The 24,090-nt window shown below is 46.4% G+C and overlaps 1 protein-coding gene across 1 annotated transcript in view; it reads right to left on the bottom strand.

Moving 5' to 3' along the window:
- Positions 1 to 23,022, bottom strand: part of Prdm15 (PR/SET domain 15) — a 46,310-nt gene extending 23,288 nt beyond the window's left edge. The window contains exons 1-7 of the mRNA XM_028752543.1: positions 22,983 to 23,022; positions 22,287 to 22,380; positions 20,715 to 20,868; positions 18,628 to 18,880; positions 12,580 to 12,681; positions 4,250 to 4,492; positions 791 to 920 (exon numbers count right to left, since the gene is read on the bottom strand). Coding sequence (XP_028608376.1) covers positions 791 to 920; positions 4,250 to 4,492; positions 12,580 to 12,681; positions 18,628 to 18,880; positions 20,715 to 20,868; positions 22,287 to 22,380; positions 22,983 to 23,019 — 1,013 coding nt within the window. The 5' untranslated portion in view covers positions 23,020 to 23,022. The remainder of the gene's footprint in view (positions 1 to 790; positions 921 to 4,249; positions 4,493 to 12,579; positions 12,682 to 18,627; positions 18,881 to 20,714; positions 20,869 to 22,286; positions 22,381 to 22,982) is intronic.
- Positions 23,023 to 24,090: the final 1,068 nt, after the last annotated feature.

Genomic DNA, 24,090 nt, shown 5'->3' with positions numbered 1-24,090 from the left:
AGTGCTTGAAATCCTCTGGGCAGTAAGACAGGAAAGAAATAATAAACACACCCACATTTTCACAGGTTCACCAGGTGAATTCTGCCAACTCCAAAGGGCATAGAAAACACCAGCAGCTGAGTCAACTTCAGGGCAAAGACTCACTAGGGAATTATAACTGCGGTATAAACATTTCTTTCCCTTGCTCACAAAAAAGAAAGCAGAACATGATGTGAAACTGACCAATATCCAAATACAAGCAACTGCTGAACCAGAACAGCACTGCTCACATACCTAAGGCAAAGCCCTCAGGATCCCCTCGGGAGAGCAGACAAAGCAGGTACATGCATCGGGGTAACGTGAGCCTTACAGAGGAGATCTGGACACACATACACTATGACATAGAAGCAAAACAAGCTATTCATAGAAAGTAAAGCAAGTACTATGTGCCCTGCTGACATGGGGGATATTGGCTAGAACTGCCTGCAGACAGAAAGCAGAATGGGGTGGTTAGGTTCAGTCTGGGTAGATAAAAAGCTTGGGAGACGGATAGCCAGTGTCTGCACTGTGTCCTTAAAAAAGAGTTGTGATGGTGAATTTTCTGTCGTTCATGTTTTAAGAAAAAAAATTCACAGTGAACAAACTAGGAAACTAGGAAACTCTAGAGTTCAGAACATACATTGCTAGCCAGAAGAGATGAAGCCCGGCTCTGCTGTGGGGATTAAAGGTGGGAGGTACTTTCCCTTCAGCACCAATTAGCCGTTCCCTGTGCTCCGTCCCCAAGCACCAGCCATGTACAATCAGGACTTACTTTGGCACTGAGCTGGCTTCATTTGTGGGGGTGGCCAGCTTCCCCAAGACTAACTCCATTATCCGTTCATCTGGTGTTGCACTCACAGGCTCATCTGGGGGGATCTCGGTTATGATCTCTGCCACATGCTCTGTGCAAAAGGGTATGACAAAAGGTCATCACTAGTGTAGAGGACATATTGTAACAAAACCCAGGAGAAGCACCACCCTGGGGGAGCACAACCCGAGACTGAATGCAACAGGGATAAAAGTAGAACATTTTAGAATCTAAACCTTTATCTACACTTAAAGAGAGTATAACGTGTTTAATGCAAACCAAAGTGACCCTACATGCCTTGTAAAGCCCAGGTATCACATCCAGCTACTCCTGTCTCCGCCCAGGACACCACTGGCCAGGTCTTGTAGCTTATTAAATGAGCTCTGACAGAAGCTTACAAGTATGACGAGTCATCTTGAGGATGTTCAAAGGTGAGTAAGTATTCTGTTCAGGGCCATATCAGAAATAGGATCAAATGAAACATTAAGATATATATAGAAGAAAATTTCAACCATTGTTGTTTTGTTTTTTGAAATCGGGTCTCAGGTAGCTAGGGCTGGCCTTGAACTTACTATGTAACCAAGGATGACTGTGGATATCTGATCCTTCTATCTCCTAAGAGATATAATTCTAGGTATGTATCATCATGCTCAGTTTCTGTGGTGCTGGGCATGGACCCTGGGCTCCGTGAATGATGGGCAAACACTCAACAAACTGAGTCATATTCTAGACCCTGAGCCATTGCTTTATTCTATTTTTTTTTTATTTTTTAATGTTTTTGTTTTCAATACATCCTGGCTTCAGTTTCCCCTCCCTCCACTCCTTCTAGATTCCCCACTCCTACCCCTACCTCCCTCAGATCCAATCTTTTTTTCATTTTTCTTCAGAAAAGATCAGGCCTCCCAAAGATATCAACAGACAAGATACTAGGCACAAACCCTCCTATCAAGGCTGGGCAAGGCGACCCAGTCGGAGGAAAAGGGTCCTAAGAGCAGGCAAAAGAGTCAGACACAGACACAGACACACACACACACACTCCCACACTCCCACTCTTAGGAGTCCCAAACACCAAACTAACAATCCTAACAGATATGCGGAGGATCTAGTGCAGACCTATGCAGGCTCAGTGATGGCCACCTCAATCTCTGTGAATCCCTATGAGCCCTGCTTAGTTGCTTCTGTGGGCCATGTTCCTTCATGTCTTTAGCCCCTCTGGCTCCTACAATTCTTCCTCACCTCTTCTGCAAGGTTCCCTGTGCTCCAAGGGTGGGGAATCAATGGAGATCTCCAATTTGGGTTTTTTTCTCCCCCTAATGTTTGGAGGTTGGTCTCTGCATCTGCTCCCATCAGCCGCCTGTGGAAGCCTCTCTGGAGCCTGTGGTTTCTATTGTTTCACCTACTATCATCAAATGCAAGTGACAGCCAGGAAGTCATTCCTTCTGTCCATTCCTGCCTATAGAGGAAGGGATGTCTTCAAACCACTCCTGCTCATGTGTAGACACTTTCAAATGTTCAGAGAACAGGCACTGGCCAAAGAGAGGAGGAAACAGGAAAGCGGAGAATGTTCCACAGAAGCTGCTCTTCTAGTCTCTTTTTAATTCCAAGCTTGCTTCTCATTTTCACAATGGCAAGAGCAGAGTCAGAGTCCAGTAACCCAAGCAGAAGGGGCAGACATCGGAGCACTACATTTGTCCTAAGTGTGAGGTGGACCTAGCATCGGAGGGATCAGGCAGCTGGGACGGGGTAGCACGAGGACCATGGAGACAATTGTTTTCCAGGGACACGTACATGCTACAGAGTGAATCACTGCAAACTTAGCTGAGGGTTCTGCATAATCAAAGAACAAACTCGGGTGTCAGTGAGGTGGCTCGAGTGGTGTGCTGGCTAGTTTCTGTCAACCTGACACAAGCTAGTTACCTGAAAGGAGGGAACTTCAACTGGGAAAATGTCTCTATAAGATCATGGTATTTTATTGTAGCAACAGAAACCCTGACTAAGCTGTATTGATATTTTTAAAGTTAGTGATTAATGTGGGAGGGCCTAGCCCAGTGAGGGTGGTGCTATCCCTTGGCTGGTGGTCTCAGAAGACCACAAGTGAATCTCAGATATTGGACATTGAGTGTCTACACTGTCAGAATTTAGTTTTGCTTCGTTCAGATTATGACCATGCCCTGGTTCTTCCCTCTTGAAAAGTATTTAACTTAATTTTGATCTCGCAGGCTCCCATAGTTCAGAGACTGTTTTTTTAAAAAGAGAGTTTGGAATTTTATAAAGACTTTGGATTTTATTAAAGACTAAATTTTTAGTGGTAAAGATATTTATTGTACAAGTCTGGCCCCAGAGTTCCATCCCTGGAGTCTTCACAGAGCTGAAAAAGACTACAGAGTTATCCTCTGACTTTTGTGTACGCTGTGGTCTGTGGTCTGTATGGCATGTCCACACATACACACAATGAATGAATGAAAAAAATGAGTGAATGAATGAATGAAAGAAAAATTTATGTCCACCCATGAGCAGCAGGTAACAAATACTGGAACTTGCACAATGGACTAAGGACTGCTGGGTAAACAGAGCTGTGACTGACTGGCATGGATGGGCAAGACTCACAACTGAGATAGTGAAACACACAAACACAAGCCAAACAGTGTGGCACAGGTGTGTCATCACAGCTCTGCAAGAGTGGGTGGGGTCAAGAGTTTAAAGTCAGCCTGAGTTACATGCTGAGCTTAAGGCCAACCATAAATAGAAAACAAAGCAAAAACAAAACAACAACAAAAACAGACCAAGGGCTTCAGTCCTGATGAGACAATGGCTAGCCAGGTGTCCATTTAAAATTTTCTGTGTTTTGAAGATTCTGCATGTTAATTGTACTAGCTGGTTTTGTGTCACCTTGACACAAGCTAGAGTCATCAGAGAGGGAGGAGTCTCAGCTGAGAAAATGCCTCCATGAGATCCAGCTGTAAGGCGTTTTCTAGTGATCAGTGGGTGAGAGCCCAGCCTATGGTGAGTGGTACCATCCCTGGGCTGGTGGTCCTGGGTTCTATAAGAAAGCAGGATGAGCAAGCCATGTAAAGCAAGTCAGTAAGCAACATTCCTCCATGCGAGGCCTCTGCATCAGCTCCTGACTCTGGTTTCTGCCCTGTTTGAATTCGTCTTAACTTCCTCCAATGATGAACTATGATCTAGCAGTGTAAGCCAAATAAACCCTTTCCTCTCCAACGTGCTTTTTGCTCATGGTGTTTCTTTGCAGCAATAGAAATCTTGACTAAGACAATAAATCACACTTTAGCAGCTGACTGAGGGACTAGAAAGGATATAAGCCCTTACCTCATGAGCCCTCCCTGCCAAGATGGTCACCCAGAAAACTAAGAGGTGATGAGGAACATACCACCAGCCCTAGCACATACCCCATCAGCTTCTCACCTGCAGGCTCCTTGTCTTTGATAATGACCAGAGGTTGCTCAACCTTGGATGCTTTGGGTTTCCTCCCCCTTCGAGGCTTTTTCTTTGGCTCTTTGGTGACCACGACACTCTGGATGCCCTTGCTCTCCGCTGCTGTGGGAGGTTCCATCCTGGGTGCATCAGGCTCCTTCTCAGAAGCGGCCTCATGCTGCTGACCACCTGCAGGCAGGCTTTTGGCTTGCTCCAGGTGGACCAAGAGATGTTCTGCAAGAGTAGACGGGCTGGTGATGATTCAGTAGGAAGCTGAACCCCTGCCAGTTCACCACTGGCCTGGCTGTGTTGGCGTTCTTTGTTATGCTTGCCGAGTGTGCCCTCTGCACAGGTAAATAAACTTTATCTTCGCTGTTTTTAAAGAGAAAATGGCTCTACTATATAAAATTGAGTTTCTCTCATCTGACATGTCCAGGAACAGATGGCTCCAGATCGTGGGTGACTGTGAGTTTAGAAATTTATAGTACTTCATAATTGGAACTTTCAAATGGAGATCAGCTTAAACTATTTTTGTTTATGCATTAAGACTGTCATGTAGCATAGTCCAGTCCCAACTTCTGATCCTTCTGTCTCTACCTTCAATGGCTAAGATTACACAAATGCCATCATGCCCTGTTTTATGCAGTACTAGGGCTCAAACCCAGGGTTTCCTGCATGCTAGGCAAGCACTCTGCCACTTGGGTCACATCCCCCACCCTGAAGCTGTACTTAGAAGTAAATAAGATGCAGGTGGGTATGGCGTTATACGAAACAGTCTGTAAATCTGGAAGTGCACACGCATATCTGCAGAGGCCATGTTCACATGTCTTACTCCATGAAACCATGGGAACCTGACTTACTTCCTTGATTGCATTTTCTGTTCCCCCTCGCCCCCCAAGTGTGACACCCTAAGAGGCAAGCACCTATAGAAGAATACTACCTAAAGCACAGTAAACATTTCTTCTCTCCCTCTTCCTTCCTATTTACCCTCCTACCCTTCTTTTTCTTCCTCCCTTTCCTTTCTTTCCCTTCTTCTCCTTCCCTCACTCTCTCTCCCTCCCTCCTTCCTTCCCTCCATCTGTCCTTCACTCTCCCTTTCTTTCTTTGACACGGTTTGGTTTCTCGGTGTAGCCCTGACTGTCCTGGAACTTGTTCTGTAGACTAGGCTGGTGTTAAACTCAGAGATCATCCTGCCTCTATCTCCCAAGTGCTGGGATTAAAGGTGTTCTCCACCACTGCCCAGTTAAACATTTCTTTATAAACCCTCCAAGAAAGCAAAATGTCTTTGCTTATTTACAGCTGACAGAAACTCTCCAAGACCACTCAGGAAAAGGCAGTGGAGATAGACATTGGAAACAGGCTGGCAGCCACGTGGAGTGGCAAGCTCGGAATGTAGAGGGCAAATGTGCTGGGTCACAGAGTACCAGATGCCAGGAAGAGGGAGACATGATAGAAGCACCACTGTGCTTGGAGCTGGTTCTTCCCTCTGCAAATGTGAATTGATTCAGCACTAGTTCCTAGCTAAGTGGCCATTATCTCTGATTTGTTCAGTATTAGAGACTATGCTAGGTGGGTGGCCCCAAGGAGCAGCCCTGTGAGGGAAAGCTAACATTATCTGGCACCTAACAGGGTTAGACAAATAGAACACACACCCTGAAAATACAGGTTGAGCAGTATTAAAGGCAAACAAGACTCTGCCAATCACACATAAGGAACTTAAAACCAAAGTGAAGGACACAGCAAGAGTGAAATCGGAAGCCATAGGGTCTCATAGGTTATCCAGCTGTAAAGACAGGCTCACAAGTCATCACAAGACCTGGGTTCTAAGACATCGACTTGGTCTACTCTGGACCCAGGCAAGGAGCAATGCTGATACATGGACTCTGTGTAGGAGACATGGATTCATTCTATACTAGTTCTGTGTCTGTAGCGGATATTTTCCCCACTACATTTGCAATAAAGCTCTGTAAATGGGAAGAAGCTAATGTGGGAGGAGCAAAGAGTGGGAAGAAGGAAGAGGAGAGGAGAGAGAGGAGACTGGCAACCATGGAGGAGAGCAGTCCTGGGTAACAATTTATATCTAAAGGTTAGGTATTGGGTAACAACTCTAATTGTGTGAGCATCTTGTTAATTGAGCATTTCCAAATATATAAATCCTTTGGATAATTTTTAAGCATTAAGAGTCTTCATTCTCCTGGGAACCGTGAGCATGGTGGATATCGTCTAGGGCTTAGCAGAGAACCATGAGGGTGACGGGGTTGGCCTAAAATCTATGCTTTGGGCCATGGTCTCTATGGAGCTGATTGGTGGAACCAGCCACCAACGTAACGTCTCATGGGGTGCTCTTGGCCTTTGGCTGCTTCTAGTCTGGAACATGGCAGGCAGCCCAGATAGCTAGCAGAGCAGGCCCGAGCAGCGGGGTTTTCTAAATACTGCCTGCAATATGTGTCTGTGTTGAAGGCACTGCTTCCCATCAGAGAGCAGAGAAAAGCAATGCCTTCGACACGGATGCAGAGCCATCCACAGTAGACAGAAGCTGTGATTCTTCAGGTCCAAGGTCCAAAATAAACAGAGTAAATAAACGAGATGGCAAAAGCTAGAGACTGGTGCTATGAGCTTCGTGTCTGCCTGGCTCACACGAAATACCATCTGGTACCCAGCACTGTATAGACAGGTGTGGTGTCACACGCCTAAAATCCCAGCAATCAGAAGGTTAACGCAGAAGAACCAAGAGAGAGCCTGTCTCAGAAACCAGTAAATAAATGTATGAGAAGTGGGGCTTCAGGGACGGCAAAGTGGTTAAGAACACTGGCTGCTCTTCCAGAGGACCAGGGTTCAACTTCTAGTACCCACGTGACTAGCTCACATCTATCTGTAACTCCAGTTCCAGGAGACCTGACACCCTCACACATACAATACATGCAGGCAAAAACACCAATGCACATAAATTTTTTTTAAAAAAAAAAAACATTAAAAAGTGCGTGAAAAGCACACACACTCTGATGCTGCACTCACATGGGTTACTAAGTCTGTCTACCATGCTCATCAAATTTCCTATGCCCTTGTGATTTATGTTTGATTTACTAACCGCTCTGGTTACCATGAGTGGAGATGGTGCAATTTCTCCTCATACAGCTGTCAGTCTTTGCTTTATGAATTTCTGGACCATGCTATGGTGTGCATGAGATTGGAGATGCAATGTTGAATCAATTGTGAAGCTAGCATGGCTCTTAGGGAAAACCTTGGTGCTTATATTAAAAAAAAAAAGGTAAAACTGACTGAGTGAAGCATTCAATTTAAAGCAGAGAATAGAACAAAACAAAAACAAAAAAAGGATAAAAAGGAGCCAGGCACATGCTTGTAGGAAGTGAAGCAGAAGCCAAGGTTGTCCTGAGCCACAGACCAAGTGCACAGCCTGGACTACATAAAACCCTGTCTCAAAAGAACAAAAAGAAATGATAAATCATCAGAAGTTAATTTTTAAAAATGAAAAAACAGTAGGAAATAAATGAAGCTCAAAGCTGTATCTTTGAAAAGGCTCACAATATTGGTAAAAAGGCTCAACAAGAAAGGTACAACTATGTAATTGGTTCGTAACAAAAAACATCAGTCTCCTGCCTCACTCTGCTCATTCAATCATCTGCATTTTCCAGTCACCTATCCAGACTTACAGAGAATAGTTCTAGGAACCTAAGCCTAAAAACCCACAAGACACTCTAGTCTCTTACATAAAATGGCACAGTATTTTCGAAAACCAACACATGTCATACACATTAACATTCGAAACACCAAAATGCAGTAAAAATGCTATGCAGATGGTTATCACTCTCCATTCAGGGAATAATGACAGAAAAAGGAAATCCTGTAAAATTCAGTACAGATGCACATTTTCTGAGTAGCTTTTTGTTGTGCAGCTGTTTGAGCGCTGCCATGAGGATGCCACAGATAAAGAAGAGGCCTGACTATATTAGGCAGTGTCTACTGACGACTTAAAATAAGGGGATTCTACTTTCTTATACATGATGTTCCCTTCTTAGACCTCGGACTCCTCCCAATCACACCAGCACACTCAGATCACACCTTCTGTGTAAGCCAACTGGTGTTTACAAGACCATGGCCATAAAGATCAATTCACAGTTATACCACAAAGCAGTTGTACTTAGCATTCTTTTCCCCTGGAGCTAATTGCATCCTTATCTTCCATCAGTCATTCATTGTTCTCTGTCTGCTGCTAGTTTGTACCCTCTCTCCTCTATTACAACCAAACACAGTTATCTCCTGAATTTCTCCCCTTTCTCTTCTTTCTTTTCATTAATTTATTTACTCACTTTATATCGATCACACCCCTCTCCTCCCAGTCCCTCCCTCATATGGCCCCTCCCCACCTTCCCCTTTCTCCTTCTTCTATAGCACCTGTTCTTCCCAGAGTCCCCTGCTCTCTCTAAAGGACTTTCTTCCTTTCCATATGTCTATGTAGAGAACATGCATATTGCGTTGGGCAAGGTAGCACTGTGAAACTCAACAGAGGTGCTAGGATCTGAAAAGTCACACATTTGGGCATTGGAATCCAGAGTTGGTATGGGTGACAATGTCTTCATCAAGTGGTCTGATAGTGACAACCAGCATACTCAGGGTTCTCCTCATGAGATTTCGACATTGCTTGGAAATTTCTGGATTTGCTGAATATTTTCACTAGGTTGCTGACAGTGAAGAAACTAATGGCCAAGTCTGCCTTCCTGTCCTAACAGTGCTCCTCTTTCTAATGGCTTATCCCCCAACAGTTTGTTTCTCTCTAAATCCTATGATTAAGTCCCATGATAGCACAGGTGGGTCTTTGTCATTCATCACATTGCTGGCCAGTTGGGCACCTCTAGGTTATAAACCTGCATCCTTTAGGATTTCCTTGCTGACTAGTTAGTCATTCGGTTTGTTTCTGAGACAGGATGTCATGTAACTTAGGGTGCCCTTAAACTTACTATGTAGTTGAGATAACTTTAAACTCCTGATGATCCTCCTGCCTCTGCCTCTTAAAGATTTGGATTACAGGGATCTGCTACCATGTCTGGTTTTGGGGGGGATGCTGGGGCTTCTGATGCTAGGCAACAACTCTACCAACTGAGTCCACCAATTGATTCTTATTGCCTCTCCCTTTCTCCACTGAACACTCCGGCCACCTGCAGTCTCAGACCATCCTTCAGTCTCTGAATCGTTAGTATTCTCCACATGTTCCTCCTTATGGAAAACTCTCCAGTGTTTTTAGACACGTTTCCATCATTTTATGTCTACTACCACAGCTCTCATTTTCAGTCATCTACAACAGAGGCCTGCTCTTATCTGAAAGATGTAGTGCTATGCTGCCATCTTCTCACCTCAGTGAGAACTCCAGCTTGGAGGTTTTTGAGTGGGGGAGGGGTACAGTTTTCAGATTCCTCAGACAAGTTGTTTGGTCTCTTATTCACGTTAAGTTTTCTCTCAGTCCCTAGTCTTATTCTGCAAGATGGTCAGAGGTTAAGCACTCCTACTTGTGGGTCTTTCATCTCCCTCAATGGTTTCTACAGAGAATTCTTCTTATCTGGGGCCTGAGCCCACTCTAAGAGGAAGAAATGAAGAGGTCTGAAACTGCCCAAATCCCAACATCTGACTCTGTGAGTCCCTGTCTTCAGTACCTCAGGGTTCCCAGTCTCAAGTCCAAAAGCATGCAGATGGAAATAGAGATGCGGCTCGGTGGGGCCATAGCAGGGTTGAGGCAGACCAGGAGGCCAGGGCTCTAAGCAGGCTGACAGTTTGTGCTTCCCTGTCCCCTCTTCCCAGACTCCTGACACTCCCCAAGCTCTGCAGGGGCAGACATGTTTCTTGGGTGTCCCACTACTGGCTGTGGCTTCTCTGGCATGTTTGCTTGGTTAATGTGGCTGCAAGCACACCCTGACAGCTTTTCAACCTTGCTCAATGCTCTTCATTTCTCCTTTCTTTGTCTTTGCATTTAAATGGAGTAGAATTCCAGGAGGGCACCAAGGCCAGTACATTCACTATTGCTTCATGTTTAATCAGACATCCCTAAGTGGCCTCCTGAGACTGGAGTCAGGTTCCCCAAGGGGACTCAGGAAATGACAGCATCAGGTGAAAGGTCAAGAACAACAGCCTATGTTTCCCATGTTGTCCAGTTGGTCTCCTGGTGCTCTGCATAGTGGGTCTGACTTTAAAAGACACACGCTGACCCTCACCTGCTCACAGTCATGTGTGTTCATGAATAAATGCATGAAATGTGTTCATGTTCAAAAGACTCATCTGGTTTTGACGTTAGCTGACCACAAAGAAGGCAGACACCATAGGCTGGAGCCTAAACAACAAAGCAACACCTTCCCACTTGAGGTAAGCCTCTCAGACAAGGTTCTGCAGAGGGCAGCTTCAGGCCCAGTGTGATTATGGCTAAGATGGGGGATCATGGATTCACATTCTCCTACTTGACAAAGTATGACCCAATGAAGCCTGTTCTCCATAGATCTGTGTACTATAGCCATGCCATTTGGCTCTGGGATGTCTTCAAAGCCAGTCTAAAGGAAACAAAAGGTCTTTCTGCCCTGCAGCCCAGATTCCCAGAGACTCAGCTCTCTACTCTTCCTCTGACCAGCTCTGCACCTAGGTCCTCAACTATCAGGTTACCCAACAGACACCTAGGCAAGGATTTCAGGAGAAAGAAGAGCCTATCACCCCCTAGTAGCAGAGGTTAGGCAATGCCTGCATTGAATGTGGCTCCAGCATATGCAACCATATTGCCTGGGCATGTGGGCTATTCACTCCAGCCTCAATCTGTTTATCCAGAAAATGGCCATCATGGCTGTACAGACTATGTGAGACTCACTGTGTCAGTGCAAGCACATGGTAAGAGGTCTCAGTTGAACCGGCATCTAGGAATACTGGCCTAGCTCTACTACCAAAGTGAAGGGAGGTTTTTTTCTTTATCTATAATTAGTCACCAACTACCCAATAAATTACCCAACAGATCAAATAGCTTTTCTTGATCAGGGTTGAGTGACCATATCTTGTGTGATGTCCCTGTACCCTGTGATTTCCACAGATGGGCTTTGCCCTCATTCTAGGGGATATGCTCTTTCACAAGTTCAGCACTCTTAAGAAACCTAGAAGCAACAGCAGATGGGGCTGGAGGGATGCCTCAGTGGCTTAAAGCAAGTTCTTGCTGAGCTTCCAAAGACCATGGTTCATGTCTCAGCACCTACATGACAGCTTACAACCCTCTGTAACTCCAGTTCCAGGGGATCTAGTGCCCTCTTCTGGCCTCCATGGGCACTGCACACATGTGGTACATAGACAGGCATGCATGCAAAACACTCAATCACACAAAACGTTAAGTAAAAAGGAGGAGGAAGAGGAGGAAGAAACTGGCAGCTGTTCATTGCTCCCATCTGTGATGAACACAGGTGATTTTCCTGGGCAAAAGAACAAAAGTGTTAAAGGACAAGATTAGGCAGATAGTCCAGGAACACGGGAAAAGACATCCACTGTCCTTAGGAGATGAACAAGCCCTGCCTAGTGATCAAGCTTTTTCCTAGAAATGTTCACATTTGCATTTCTGTTGCTAAACTCTGTCTAGAAAGAACCTTCTCATAGATCCCAGAGTATTCCAATCACTGACTTGCTCAGGCTGCAAGAGCAGAACCTAGCTGTCATTGTCATATCCTTGAAGTTGCAAATCAGTGGCTCCTTTGCAGTTTGGCCACCAAGCATGTTCATTATGTGATAAAGGTCACAGCTTTCACACCTAGCTTCTTTCTAATTTATGTGACTGGCATCTTTCTCAACTGCCCAGCAGAGAGGTTCCGAGGATACTGTGGAATAAAGGATGGAGTCAATTTTTCTCTGGCCACCTTCAATTAGTAAGGGAAGCAGAGGTAACAGGATGCCCTGAAGACAGACAGAGGGAGACTGTCAGATACAGACACCAGGCAAGACCTCAAGAGGCAAGTCACTGTTTCTGGTCCTTGCTTGTGTCCACCATATCCAGAGCCTGGTCAGCAGGACAGTAGGGAGGGTCACACCATATACTTGCACTGACTCAGTGAGTCTCACAACAGTCCATACAGCCATGATAGCCATTTTCTGGATAAACAGACTGAGGCTGGAGTGAATATCCCACATGCCCAGGCCATATGGTTGCACAGAGGAGGTCTGAGCAGCAGCTCATTGTGGGCCATGGGGCAGACAATACAAAGACTAGGACATCCTGACAACCTTGGGGATGTGCCAACATGAATGAAAAAGCTCTGCACTCCTTGGAAAGACCCCATTTGCCACTTTTACCTTACCGTTCAGGAGCTGAAGCTCCAGGAAGGTGTTGGAGCACACCTTACACACCCACTGGCCACGCTCAGGCTCCACAGGGACACTGGGCTCAGGGGTGCCTGCAGCTGCAAGACAGTCAGAAAGGTTAGCCACTAGAGCAGAGAACAGCCTGTCCCCTAGGTGATTTGAAAAGGATGGAGATGCCCACAGACTCATGAGCAACTGTATTCTAGGCACTATCCTCAGTTTCACACACAATGATCAAGTTCATCCCCATTTCACAGATGAGGAAGCTGAGTAGATATGGTATCCCTGCTACTACCACAGGGTGAGCCCTGTCACCAGAAGCAGAAATGTGGCCCCTTCCAGTCACCAGCCCCGTGGGACCAGAGTCCTTCAAATTCCCTAAGAGAAAAGCCTCCAGGAGCTACACTTGAGCTAGGCCTGGTTGTATAGACTTGTAATACCAACTGCTTAGTAGGCTGGACAACAAGAATGGAAATCTAAGACCCACCGTGGTCACAGAACAAGTTCAAGGACAGCCTGGAACACAGTGAAGCCCTGTCTCAAAAAAGTTTTTTAAAATGTGGGGTATGAGGTAGAATGCTTTACCTTTATTCTACCTGTAGCAACACACACACACACACACACACACACACACACACACAACACACGCACACGATTCCTCATTTAAATCTTCAGTGGCTCATATAACGGTATGGTGGGACCAACAACAGCCATCTCACAGTGCTCCTGAACCTGGAATGGCTGTGATCCTGGTCCAACATATCCCACAGAGGGTTTTTTTTTTTTTGTTTTTTTTTATGATCAGGGTTGTGTCTTGTAACTGTTGTCTGGCCATGAGGCCTGGTACCTAAGCAGGAGTAGGCTCTAACTGCTCAGTTTTTTAAAATCTCCAACTGGGGCAAGTGGTTGCTGCCTAGGCAGTGCCTTTAGCCATCCAATGATGACACACCTGAGGAAGAGGGACAAAGATGGGGGCTCTAGGTACACGAACTGACCCTGGCTATGCAGATGGGGACTGCAGGTTCCTTTTCAAGATGTCACAGGTGCTCTCCTGGCACCTACCCTGGGCATGCCTCAGGATCTCATCTAGTAAGTTTTTCTGTGGGGCCAGCCCAAAGCTGCCGTTCCTGCATGTCATATCCAGACCCATCACCAAGCAGCTTAATTAATACTCCAGAGGCCACTTGGAGGAAGGTCTGGAGTCTCGACAGCCTTCCAGATCTGCAGCTATATACCCACCATGCACCCGGAAAAAACACATCCCAACTCTCTGCATTCCAAAGTAGTGCTAAGAACAATGAATAGAAACAAGGATGCAGACCACTATTGCAAGGGGAAAAGATATGCAATGTGGAAGCTGCCAGACTGAGATCAAAGATGGACAAGGTAATAAAAGATGGACAAGGTAATAAAGTGGGAACTGAATCCAGAACGTCCCACTTAGTGTCTCAACTCTTCTTTGTCCGTTTTTAGAAATCTGCTGGTTAGGGACTCCCAGGAAATTGAGAATAAACAGAAATAAGAGCCAAATTCCTACATCCATTCAGGTTCTCCAACATACAGAGGTTCCCAAGTAGGAATTCAAAAAAGGAGCCCTTGGTGTCCAGCAAGGGCTCGGCAAGAAAAGGACTTGCCACCAACTCCAAACAGCTGAGTTCAATGGGACTCATATGATGAAGAGAACCAAATCCCACAAGTTATACTTCTGGCCTTCACATGTGTGCCATGGTGTATGCATGCACACTTGCACACACATGGGCATGTGTGAGCACACACATAAACACACACAAAATAGTTTTTAAAAGGAGCCCTTGGGTCAATGGACTGGGATTCCCTTCATCTAAGCAACCCACCATCTCCTATAAATATCACATGAGAATTTGTGAACATCTGCTACTATGGCACTGAGTGAAGACTTCTCATTGGAAGAACCATGTGGTCACGACGACACAAGATTTGCAAAAGATAACTTTATAAGGTAGGAATTTTAATGAAAAAAAAAATCAATAGCCAGCAGATGAACCCTTAACTGCCAACTGACATTTCTGAATATATGAAAATGTCTCAGTCCAACATGATACGGTCAGAGACCACAGCAGCCCTGACAGCGTAAGAAGCAGGGCTTTAGGTGTGAGCATAGGGCTTTAGTTATGAACACAGGGCTTTAGGTGTGTGCATAGGTCAAAGCTAAGTAACAGGAGGGTAGGCACATACCAACTGTGAAAAGTCCAGCAGGACACACAGCAATTTGGCTTAGGACAGAGGGTCACCAAGGATGAAAGCAGGAGGGAAGGGAAGACGGGCTGTTCCGCAGGAGTCTGTGGTAAGAGTCACACACTTGCAGACGCCTGTTGACAGCTCCTCAACATAATGAGCTCAGCTGAAAGCATGCATGGTAAATGCCTTGAAAACTACAAGACACCCGTCTCAAAGCCAGAAGCAGAGAGAACCAGGGTGGCCAGAATGTGGGCGTGACATGGCTTACCAGAGACTAGAAGATGTTACCGCCGGGCGGTGGTGGCGCACGCCTTTAATCCCAGCACTTGGGAGGCAGAGGCAGGCGGATTTCTGGGTTCGAGAGTTCGAGGCTAGCCTGGTCTACAGAGTTCCAGGACAGCCAGGGCTACACAGAGAAACCCTGTCTCGAAAAACCAAAAAAAAAAAAAAAAAAAAGAGACTAGAAGATGTTACCTTCTGTCTCTCTCATTAGAAGGGTGATTCTGAGTTCATGTTTCCCACTCCACCCACCTGTTCAGGCCCTTGGGAGGAAAGCAAGCAAGCCGCTCTTAATGTGGGCTCAGAGAAACACGTACCCAGAATACAGTCCACAGCCGGGACAAGGAATCCAAGACAATTTAGTCTTCATTTTTTTTTATTTCTGTTGAACATCACAGCTATGGCAGGATGAAATTTGGATTTTTTTTTTTAAGCAGATGTTCCTCAACTCACAACACTGCCTAATAAAGCTCCTGTTCAGTGAAAATACCAAGCCTGCTGACCCTCAGCTGTGACAGCAAGTACTATGGGCTGTTCTCCTAGTGGTCATGTAGTTACTGAGAGGTGCAGCTGCTGTTCACCACAGGCTGAGGGAAGACCAAAGCTTACAGTAACGATTTCCTACCAAATGCTCATCACTCATGCTACCATAAAGTAAAACAAAATAAAACAAACCTCCAAGCTAAAAAACATTACATGTAACCACTGGAAGTTGGAGACCATCCTATTTAGGACCTGATTCTAGACATCTACAAACTGACTTGTGTAATAAAGATGCCCATCATAAAGCCTGGGCTACAGTATAGCCTGGGGTCCTTCCCACCTAGGGTAAGGACAATGTGATGTCCACAAGACTTGTCCACTCCACCTTGGGGTGGCAAACTGTCTGGTACATAAACAAGGTCCAGGGCTAAGCAGAATGCAAAGTCCATCCCTCTCAGGTCCAACCAGGGAACTAGAATCAGTTGGTACTGATTTCTACATGCCTCTCACTTCTCTTCATAGGCCTTGCTCTCTGTGGGCTTTTGTGATGTGGACAAGGAGGGCTGCAATGCCTGGCTTATGCTGGGGGGGATGTATCCAGTTCATAGCCCAAGCTTTGTGGGTGTGCCATAGAGGGACTTAGGGAAAGGGCAGATGGGTGGCCAGGGAGGTAGATGGTGTGGAGGCAGATGGTGTGTAAGTTGACTTAGACAGCCAGTGGGGAGCCCAGGAGAACATACGCCAGCAGCATCCAGCCTGAGATGACTAGGCAAGCGCCCCAGAGGTAGAAAGATACAGAGACTCCAGCTAGCCACCTGATCGACAACAGCCAATGACCTGCACCACTTACAAGTACCTGCTTGCCTGCTATCTGCCCCAAGACATAGTGAACTAATTCTAGGTTCTAGAGCTGGGAGAAGCCACATCTGTGCCTGCTGGCTTCCTGTTTTATGCTGCTTTATGAGGCTGGCTCCAGGACATGTACCAGCCTCTTCCATTCCTCAAAGTTTCAAAGTTTGGCATAGAAAGAAACCATTTTCATGAGAGGTCGCTATATCTGGACAGAAGCAGAGCCACTGTCCCAACTTTAATGATGAAACTCTTCATGACAATAATGAGCAAGGCTGCTACCCTGGGAGATGCCTGGGACAAAGGCAGAACAGGGCAAGTACTGCAGCTCCAGTGTTGAGGTGTGGTCTGTTATATGATCTATAATGCTGAATTCTATACCAGAAGGTCTAGGCCTACGAGTGAATTCTCATATGTACCAGTTTTTGTTGTGCAAACTTTATTCCTTAATTTAAATAAAAATGACAACCACCAATTATGTGAGAGATTAGAGACAGGAAGATTTCTGAGTTACCTGGTTGAGCAGGTAGGAGCAGGAGGCAGAAGAAGGAGGCAGAGAATGAGGAGGAGAGAAGAGAAGGCGCCACGAGAGGAGAGGTAACATGAGCACGTGGCCAGGAGAAACAGCAAGTATTTGGGGTACACTGCTGGGGAGGTAGTCAGGCCAGCAGTTAGAAAAGTAGCTTAGGGGTGACCCTCAGTAACTGTCAAAGCCAAATAAAATAACCATAGTCTGAGTCTCATTTATTTGTAAGCTAGTCGGAGATAAACAAAAATTGATTCTACTACACTACTGTGACCCACTTCTCCAGGAAGATCCTGAACTTCAAATAATCCCTCCACAAAGAAGTACATTTCTGTGTGCATATGCATCGAGACATACACAAACACAATTCTGCACATGTATACAGATGCACAATCCTATATATCTGTTTATTCATACAAGTGTATGCACATGTGTGTACATCTGAGCAGACACAGGCACAACCCTATAAACATACATACACCAACATAGGTACGCGCCTGTACATCTGTATATACATGTACATCCCTGCATGATGATACATACACTAACACACATGTATTTCTATGGATCCATACACACCTAACACATATACACCTGTGCATCTGTACAAACATGCATACTCCTGCATGCCTGTACATACGTACATAACATGTAACTCCCGTGGATCCATACACTCTAACACATCCACAGATCTATACATCTATATGCATACAAACTGTGCACACTGTGTATCTGCAAATGTCCTGACATATGCACACATCTGTACATCTGCACACACATCTGCACACACATGAAGGGACCTGCACATCTATTCATATCATGCATCCTTCAGGTTAGAACAACCAAATGCACACACCAAGGCATTTGTCTAGACATACCACACTGTTGCATAGGCACACACACACATACATGCTCATGAACCAGACTTGAAGAGGGGTACAGTAGCAGCACTGGCACACTAACAGCACAGAGCCAGATCTGCTGCTCCAGTCCTGGTTTCCTCACCTTCTGCATTGTGATGCAGCCTGTTCCCTCGCCTCACCTTCTATACTGTCACTTGGCCTGGCCCTGGCTCCCTCATCTGCTACACCAGTGGCTCTCAACCGGTGGGTCACAACCCCCTTTGAGGGTCCAACAACCCTTTCACAGGGTCACCTAAGACCATCAGAAAACAGATATTTGCATTATGATTGTTAACAGCAGCAAAATTACTGATATGAAGTAGCAACAAAATAACTTATGGCTGGGGGTCAGCACAACATGAGGAACTGTATGAAGGGGTCGCAGCACTAGGAAGGTTGAGAACCACTGGTTCTACACCGTCTCGCAGCCTGTCCTGGGCCTCATCTTTTACACCATGATTTGGCTTGTCCCTGGGCCTTTGTACTCACAGAAACAAACATTCCTCACAGCATCAAGGGATGGGCTACTGTGGGAACCCTGCGACCATAGCAAGCACTAGCCTGTATCATACTCAAGTGCCTCAAATCGCGTTAAGGCAGAAAGGCACTATCTGTCACCAGCAAGAGTCCTAAGATTTGGCGGGCACTGATTGTCACTCCATATGCTCAGGCATGATGACAAGCACTGCATTGGTTTCACCTCACCTCCCCTGTCCCAGCTGTTGACCCAGCAACTTCATTGGTGTCTCTGGCAAGAGGCCCAGCCCTAGAGAGGAAACAGGATTTACCCTGAACACTGGAGCAGGCCTGTTTTAGCATGGGCTTGTCCATCTTCTTGGCATAAAAGGCAGCATACCACACACGCAGTTCAGTGCCTGCAGGAATGTCCTTTGAGGTGGTGAAATACACGTCACTGCCATGCTGGTAGGCTGTCAGGTTCTGGTGCCCAGGCTCCAGTGCTGGTCGCACTAGCATCATCCAGTTGCAGTCATCCTCATTGGAAGTGTCGAAGCATACAGGATGCCCGTCCTTCTGAAATACCTGAGGGGAGGGCCACAGGCTGGTTACCCACCAGTCTATCAATGTGGCATGGGACCATGGGGGAGATCACACTGCTTCTGATAAGACCTGTTGACAAGCTGATTACCATGGCCGGGGGTCAGAGAAAGACTGTGTCTTAGGTGGGTCAAGGTGGTCTCAAGAAAGAGAAAGTCGAAGACATGCAACAGGTCCCTCATCATTGGCATATATAAGGACTATTTGTGAGCCAGGTGGACAGTAAGACACCCAAGCTCTCCTCCTGTGCAGGTGTCAAGGGGAATGTGAGCTCTCCTGTCCAGGAGTCAAGAAGACCCTGAGCTCCCCTCCTATACAGGAGTCAAGGGAATCTTGAGTTCTCCTCTCTAGACATCATGGAGGTCCTGAGGTCTCCTATCCAACATAACAACGAAGAGCTCTCCTCTCAGCTTTATTGGAAACAGGACCCCCATGGCTCAGGCGGGTACTCAGATAGTGAAATTCTTCTCCTGGTTCTGCCCCAAGCACGACATCAACAGAGTCCTTCAGACTAGGCGAGCTGCCCCCAGTCTGCAGAGCACCACTAAAGCTTCAGGGTTAACTGAGGGCAGGGCAGGGAGAGCCTTTAGGATCTTTAGGTTTGAGTTAGCATAGGCATAGGGTCTGTTCTCTGTGGGATGATGACTGTTTCCTCAGGGACCCCCGCCTGCTGCCAAGCCTCTCCTGAAAAGATCCTTATCTGTGGGAGGCTCTCAGAAGTACACCAGGTGCCCAGTGACCCCTAGTGGGTGTGGAAAGCACATTTCCACCCTCCTCTCAGGGACACAGGGCTTCCCTTGAGACATACTCAAGATGAGTATCAGAGATGAGGACAAGTTAATACCTGAAAATAACTTAGAATCGAGGAGGTGGAAGGAAGTCTAACAGGCATAGAGGACCTTCTCTAGCCATGTGCCGGCATTAGTGTTTACCCATAACCTGCAGAGAGAAGACACTAAGCCACCTGCCTTTCTGGCCTCAGATTTAGGCCTTTCATAATATTTCTTACCACAGACCCTTTCTTTCTGCTTTCCTTACACTTCTCCTCCTGTAAATGCCTGTCATCAGGCATCTGTCTTTCCTGGTCGGCTGAAATCTGTCCCATAAGCTCAAATATCCAAAGAGTGCCAAACTCTTGAGGCTACAACACCTACGACTGGTGGCTGCCTCTTCCAGGTCTCAAACTGAAGCACACTGTCCCCAGGGTTGCTGAGGAACAGCTCAGCCTCACTTGTTTATGTCCCAACTATTTCCAAAGGCTTGCCCCATGTCTAAGCCTCCTCAGAAGGCTTCCCGGGGTTCACTTCAGATCCTCAGCCATTCTTGTAACTGACATCCACTTTGGTTTTCTTGGTGTTATATCTAAGTTGGAAATACCCGTTCTCCCTCAGCCAGATGTGCTCTGTGCAGCCACCAAGCCCCATGCTGTCACTCGGTCTCTGAGAGCTTCGTGCAACTCACACATGTAAGTGAGATTGCCACACCGGTGCAGGAAGCTACAGAGACCATCGCTGGCTGTGCTGCAGCCACAGCACCTGCTGGGGGAGGAGAGGAGTTACATCAGCATGGGGTCACTCCTGTCTGCTCTTAAATGTACTCCCTAAAGACCTACAAGTTAGTAGGTACTGCCTTAACCCTCACGCTCTGTAATGTAAAGCACGCTGAAGCTCTGTAATGTAAAGCACGCTGAAGCGAAGGAAAGAATAATCCAGCACTTACAAATCTATGTGACTCAGCAGCCCTCACCCCACTCCCACCAGAAGTCATCCAGCCCCAGATTCTAAAGGGGCCCTGAAGCCCCTGCCCCTGCAGCTTTTACCTTCAGAGGAAATGCAGATTCTTTCTCCCACTTGGCAACCCTCCTGGACTCAAACGGACCAAATTGTGTGCGCTTGACTAGCTGGGTCACTGCAAACACACCTTCAGCCCCATCATCCAGGCGCCTGATCTCCAGGTTAGAGGGGAGGGAGGACCTGGAAACAGAAGGAGTCTCAAAGAGCCCCTGCCATTGGCCAGAGCAATGCACTGCTTACAAGCCCCCTTACAGACCATCATGCTTCCAAGATGCACTTTGTCAGGAAACAAAATTTAAGCTCTCCTATAGATGGGAACAGGACTGGCCTAGGCTTGTGAGGACCCAGAGCCCATGTACTGAGGGACACATTTAAATCTCCACACAACAATGCCGGCCCCACATTCCTAGTGTGAGTGCTAAGGAACAAGAACTGAATCTGACAAAGTTATGGCCTTCAAGACTGTATGTAGAGAATGTGGAGGAAGGGAAAAAAAGAGGGCATAGAGCAAGGTGAAGAGTTTTGTACACACTGAAGACCAGCAAAGGGACTCTGGTCTGGGTAAACTGAATATTACCCTTTGAGGATGTGGCTTTATTAACTAGACTAGAAGGTCAAAGAAAATGATGGAAAAAAAAGAGGTCATGGAGTTAGGACCTCAGCATGGGTGGGGGGGCTTAGGCCAGTGGGAGACACATCCAGAAGCAGAGGTAGACCATCGCCCTTGGAGATGAGCAGAGGCTGGGCTAGGAAGAGTCTATGACCAAGGCTGTGCACCTAATGTCTTCAGCTAGACTTCGATGGCCAGTTGGTACCTCCATCCCAAAAAAGAGCTGATCAGCTCTCTACTTTGGGCAAAGCTATTTCAAAACATAAGTCACAAATAAAGATAAATAAACAGGGGTAGGGACCAGTTGGGAGATTTCTAGAAACAATAATAAGATACCGAGCATATCAGTTTAGCATCAGCCCGAATCAGGCACCATCAGAGCCTCATAGGGGTAACTTAAGTTCTCCATGTCTCAGGCTACTGAGGTCCAGAAATGTAACATTTGTTCTAAGTCTAAGTGGCTACTACATGGCAGCCTATGCAGCTCCCCCCACCCTCCCCCCTTTTTTGAGACAGAGATTCTCTGTGTAGCCCTGGCTATCCTAGAACTTGCTCTGTAGACCAAGCTGGGCTCAAACTCACAGAGATCCACCTGCTTCTGGCTCCTGAGTTTTGAGATTAAAGACGTGTATGTACCGGCTCCTGAGTTTTGAGATTAAAGACGTGTATGTACCACTACCATCTGGCAAGCTTGGCCACTTTTGCTCGTACATAAACTGATGAAATCCAGGCTGGCACAGCCCAGATCCCGAGGGTCCTGACTACATCAAAGAAACACACCTTCATGCTTTGAAACTCTTAGATCTCACCCCAGTGGGAAAGTGCCCAGCTCCCTGAGGGATGTACCACTCCCACACATACAGTCTCTCACTTTGGCTCTCAAGCTTTGAGATAAATGGGGTCTCTGCACTCTGGCCACAGCAAGCAAACAGGCAGAGAGCCCGTCTTCATAGACAGGGCTGCTGTGGTAGCTTTGGTACTCACTCACCTTGCCCTGCTCAGCACAAAGGAGTCTTTGACCATGACCACAGGTCCCAGTTCAGGACACTCTGAGTCATGGTACTGGCTGCAGTCTTCACACCCTGCAAACAGACACTGAGTGTCAGAGGGGACAATGTCCAGGGAAAGGGAAACCCAAAGACCACAAAAATGGAAAAAAGGGACCCTAATGCAATGGAGTTCCTGAGACATGTGTGCTGATACAAAGACTAGCAAGGGTACAGCAGTTGGAGGAGGCCTGTCTCAAGTCAACTCTTAGTGCTCCTGAAAGCACAGAATCCCAAGCAAAAGGCCCTTTTCAAGAGTACCAGTCTATGGTACTTTCAAACCTCAGACATCATCTCCATGGTTAGGAAGATCAGGATTTAGGATAGTAATAACACATTATACTAAATCTTATAGCCTTCATTCTTTCTAAACCTTTGGGTGAGTTTTTTGAGTTAAGGATCACTGAGTCATGTGCCCCTAATGGGAGTCCTTAAGAGAAGTCACCTGAGGCCACAGCAGTGCAGCAGACAGGTAACACCCAGGCTCTCAAAGCAAGTCAGCAAACTGCAGCCTCAGAAGAGATGCATGTCTATGCTATACAAACAGAGCGTGGATATAACTCTGCAGACAGAAGTGTCAATCTCGTCTATGCTCTACAGCATCGCGCCTGTCCCACACAGGTCTGTGGGTCACTTACAGATAAACATGATCTCCTCACTGCCATCTTCAGCCATTGCTGATACCTGTCAAGATACAAAAGAGCCCAGTTAATAGTGAGCTTTTACAACATAGTTTATGAGTGGGGTTTCCTATGTGTATAGGTGTACATACACCTGTGTGCGAAGGCCAAAGTCACCCTTAGGTGTCAATCTTCTGAAGCCATCCACTGTTTTCCAAGACAGGGACTTTTCCTGGGACCTGGAGTTTGTCAATTAAGCCTAAGCTGGCTGTCCAGGGAGCATCAGAGATCCTGTCTCCACCTCCTCAGTGCAGAGATTACAAGTACATGCCACAAGCCCCGCTTTTCAAATGTGGGTACTGGGGCTAGAACTCAGGTCCTCACGCTTGCCTGGCAAGCACTTAATTGACTGAGCCATCTCTTCAGCTCCCCAACAGTTTTTAGAGATAACGTCTTCTAAGGCTCCTGGCTCCTGTGCAGGAGCATAACATGGTGCTTTTAAGAGAATGAACACTGAAATCCTTATTTTTTAACCTTAAATATGTTTTCACCTACTGTAACCATGTTTCTTAGGAAAAGCAACGGATTTGAATGCCCTCGTAGGGGCCTTCATGAATTCAGACTCCCACTGTTTCATAGCAGCTGCCATTTAGAAAAATATACACTGTTTTAGAAGCTACTTTTCTTACTGTCGTTGCTTCTCTGCCCGCCCTCTCTGGGATGTGGATTCCTTGCAGACAGTCATTTCTACGGTAATCTGTCCTTCAGTACCTAGCTTGTGTCAAGGCCCTATCACCCCGAGTGGGTAACAAGTAGTGTCTGATACACACCATGGTGGGTTCTGCTCCTACGTAGACCTTTATCAAGCTGTTTCTATTTTCCATGTATCCTTTGAAGGTGGCCTCAAAAGCCATCTACTAGACAGCAGACCGCAGACCCATCCTGTATCAAATGTGTTTCAGACAGCGTAACACAGCTGTTGCTTGTTCTGGGATATCAGATGCCTAAGCTAATACAGGTATAAAAACACCTACTTCAGTCATTTTGGAGAGAAACACAAGGTGAGATGCACCCATTGTCTCCCACTCTACAATCCTCCTGACATCCTTCCTGCCATCTGATCATC

This window comes from Grammomys surdaster, unplaced genomic scaffold (genome assembly GCF_004785775.1).
Source record: "Grammomys surdaster isolate TR1022 unplaced genomic scaffold, NIH_TR_1.0 125925, whole genome shotgun sequence".
Taxonomy (NCBI): Eukaryota; Metazoa; Chordata; class Mammalia; order Rodentia; family Muridae; genus Grammomys; species Grammomys surdaster.
The sequence above is the reverse complement of the archived record's forward strand: the minus strand, read 5'-3'. Positions and strand labels throughout refer to the sequence as shown.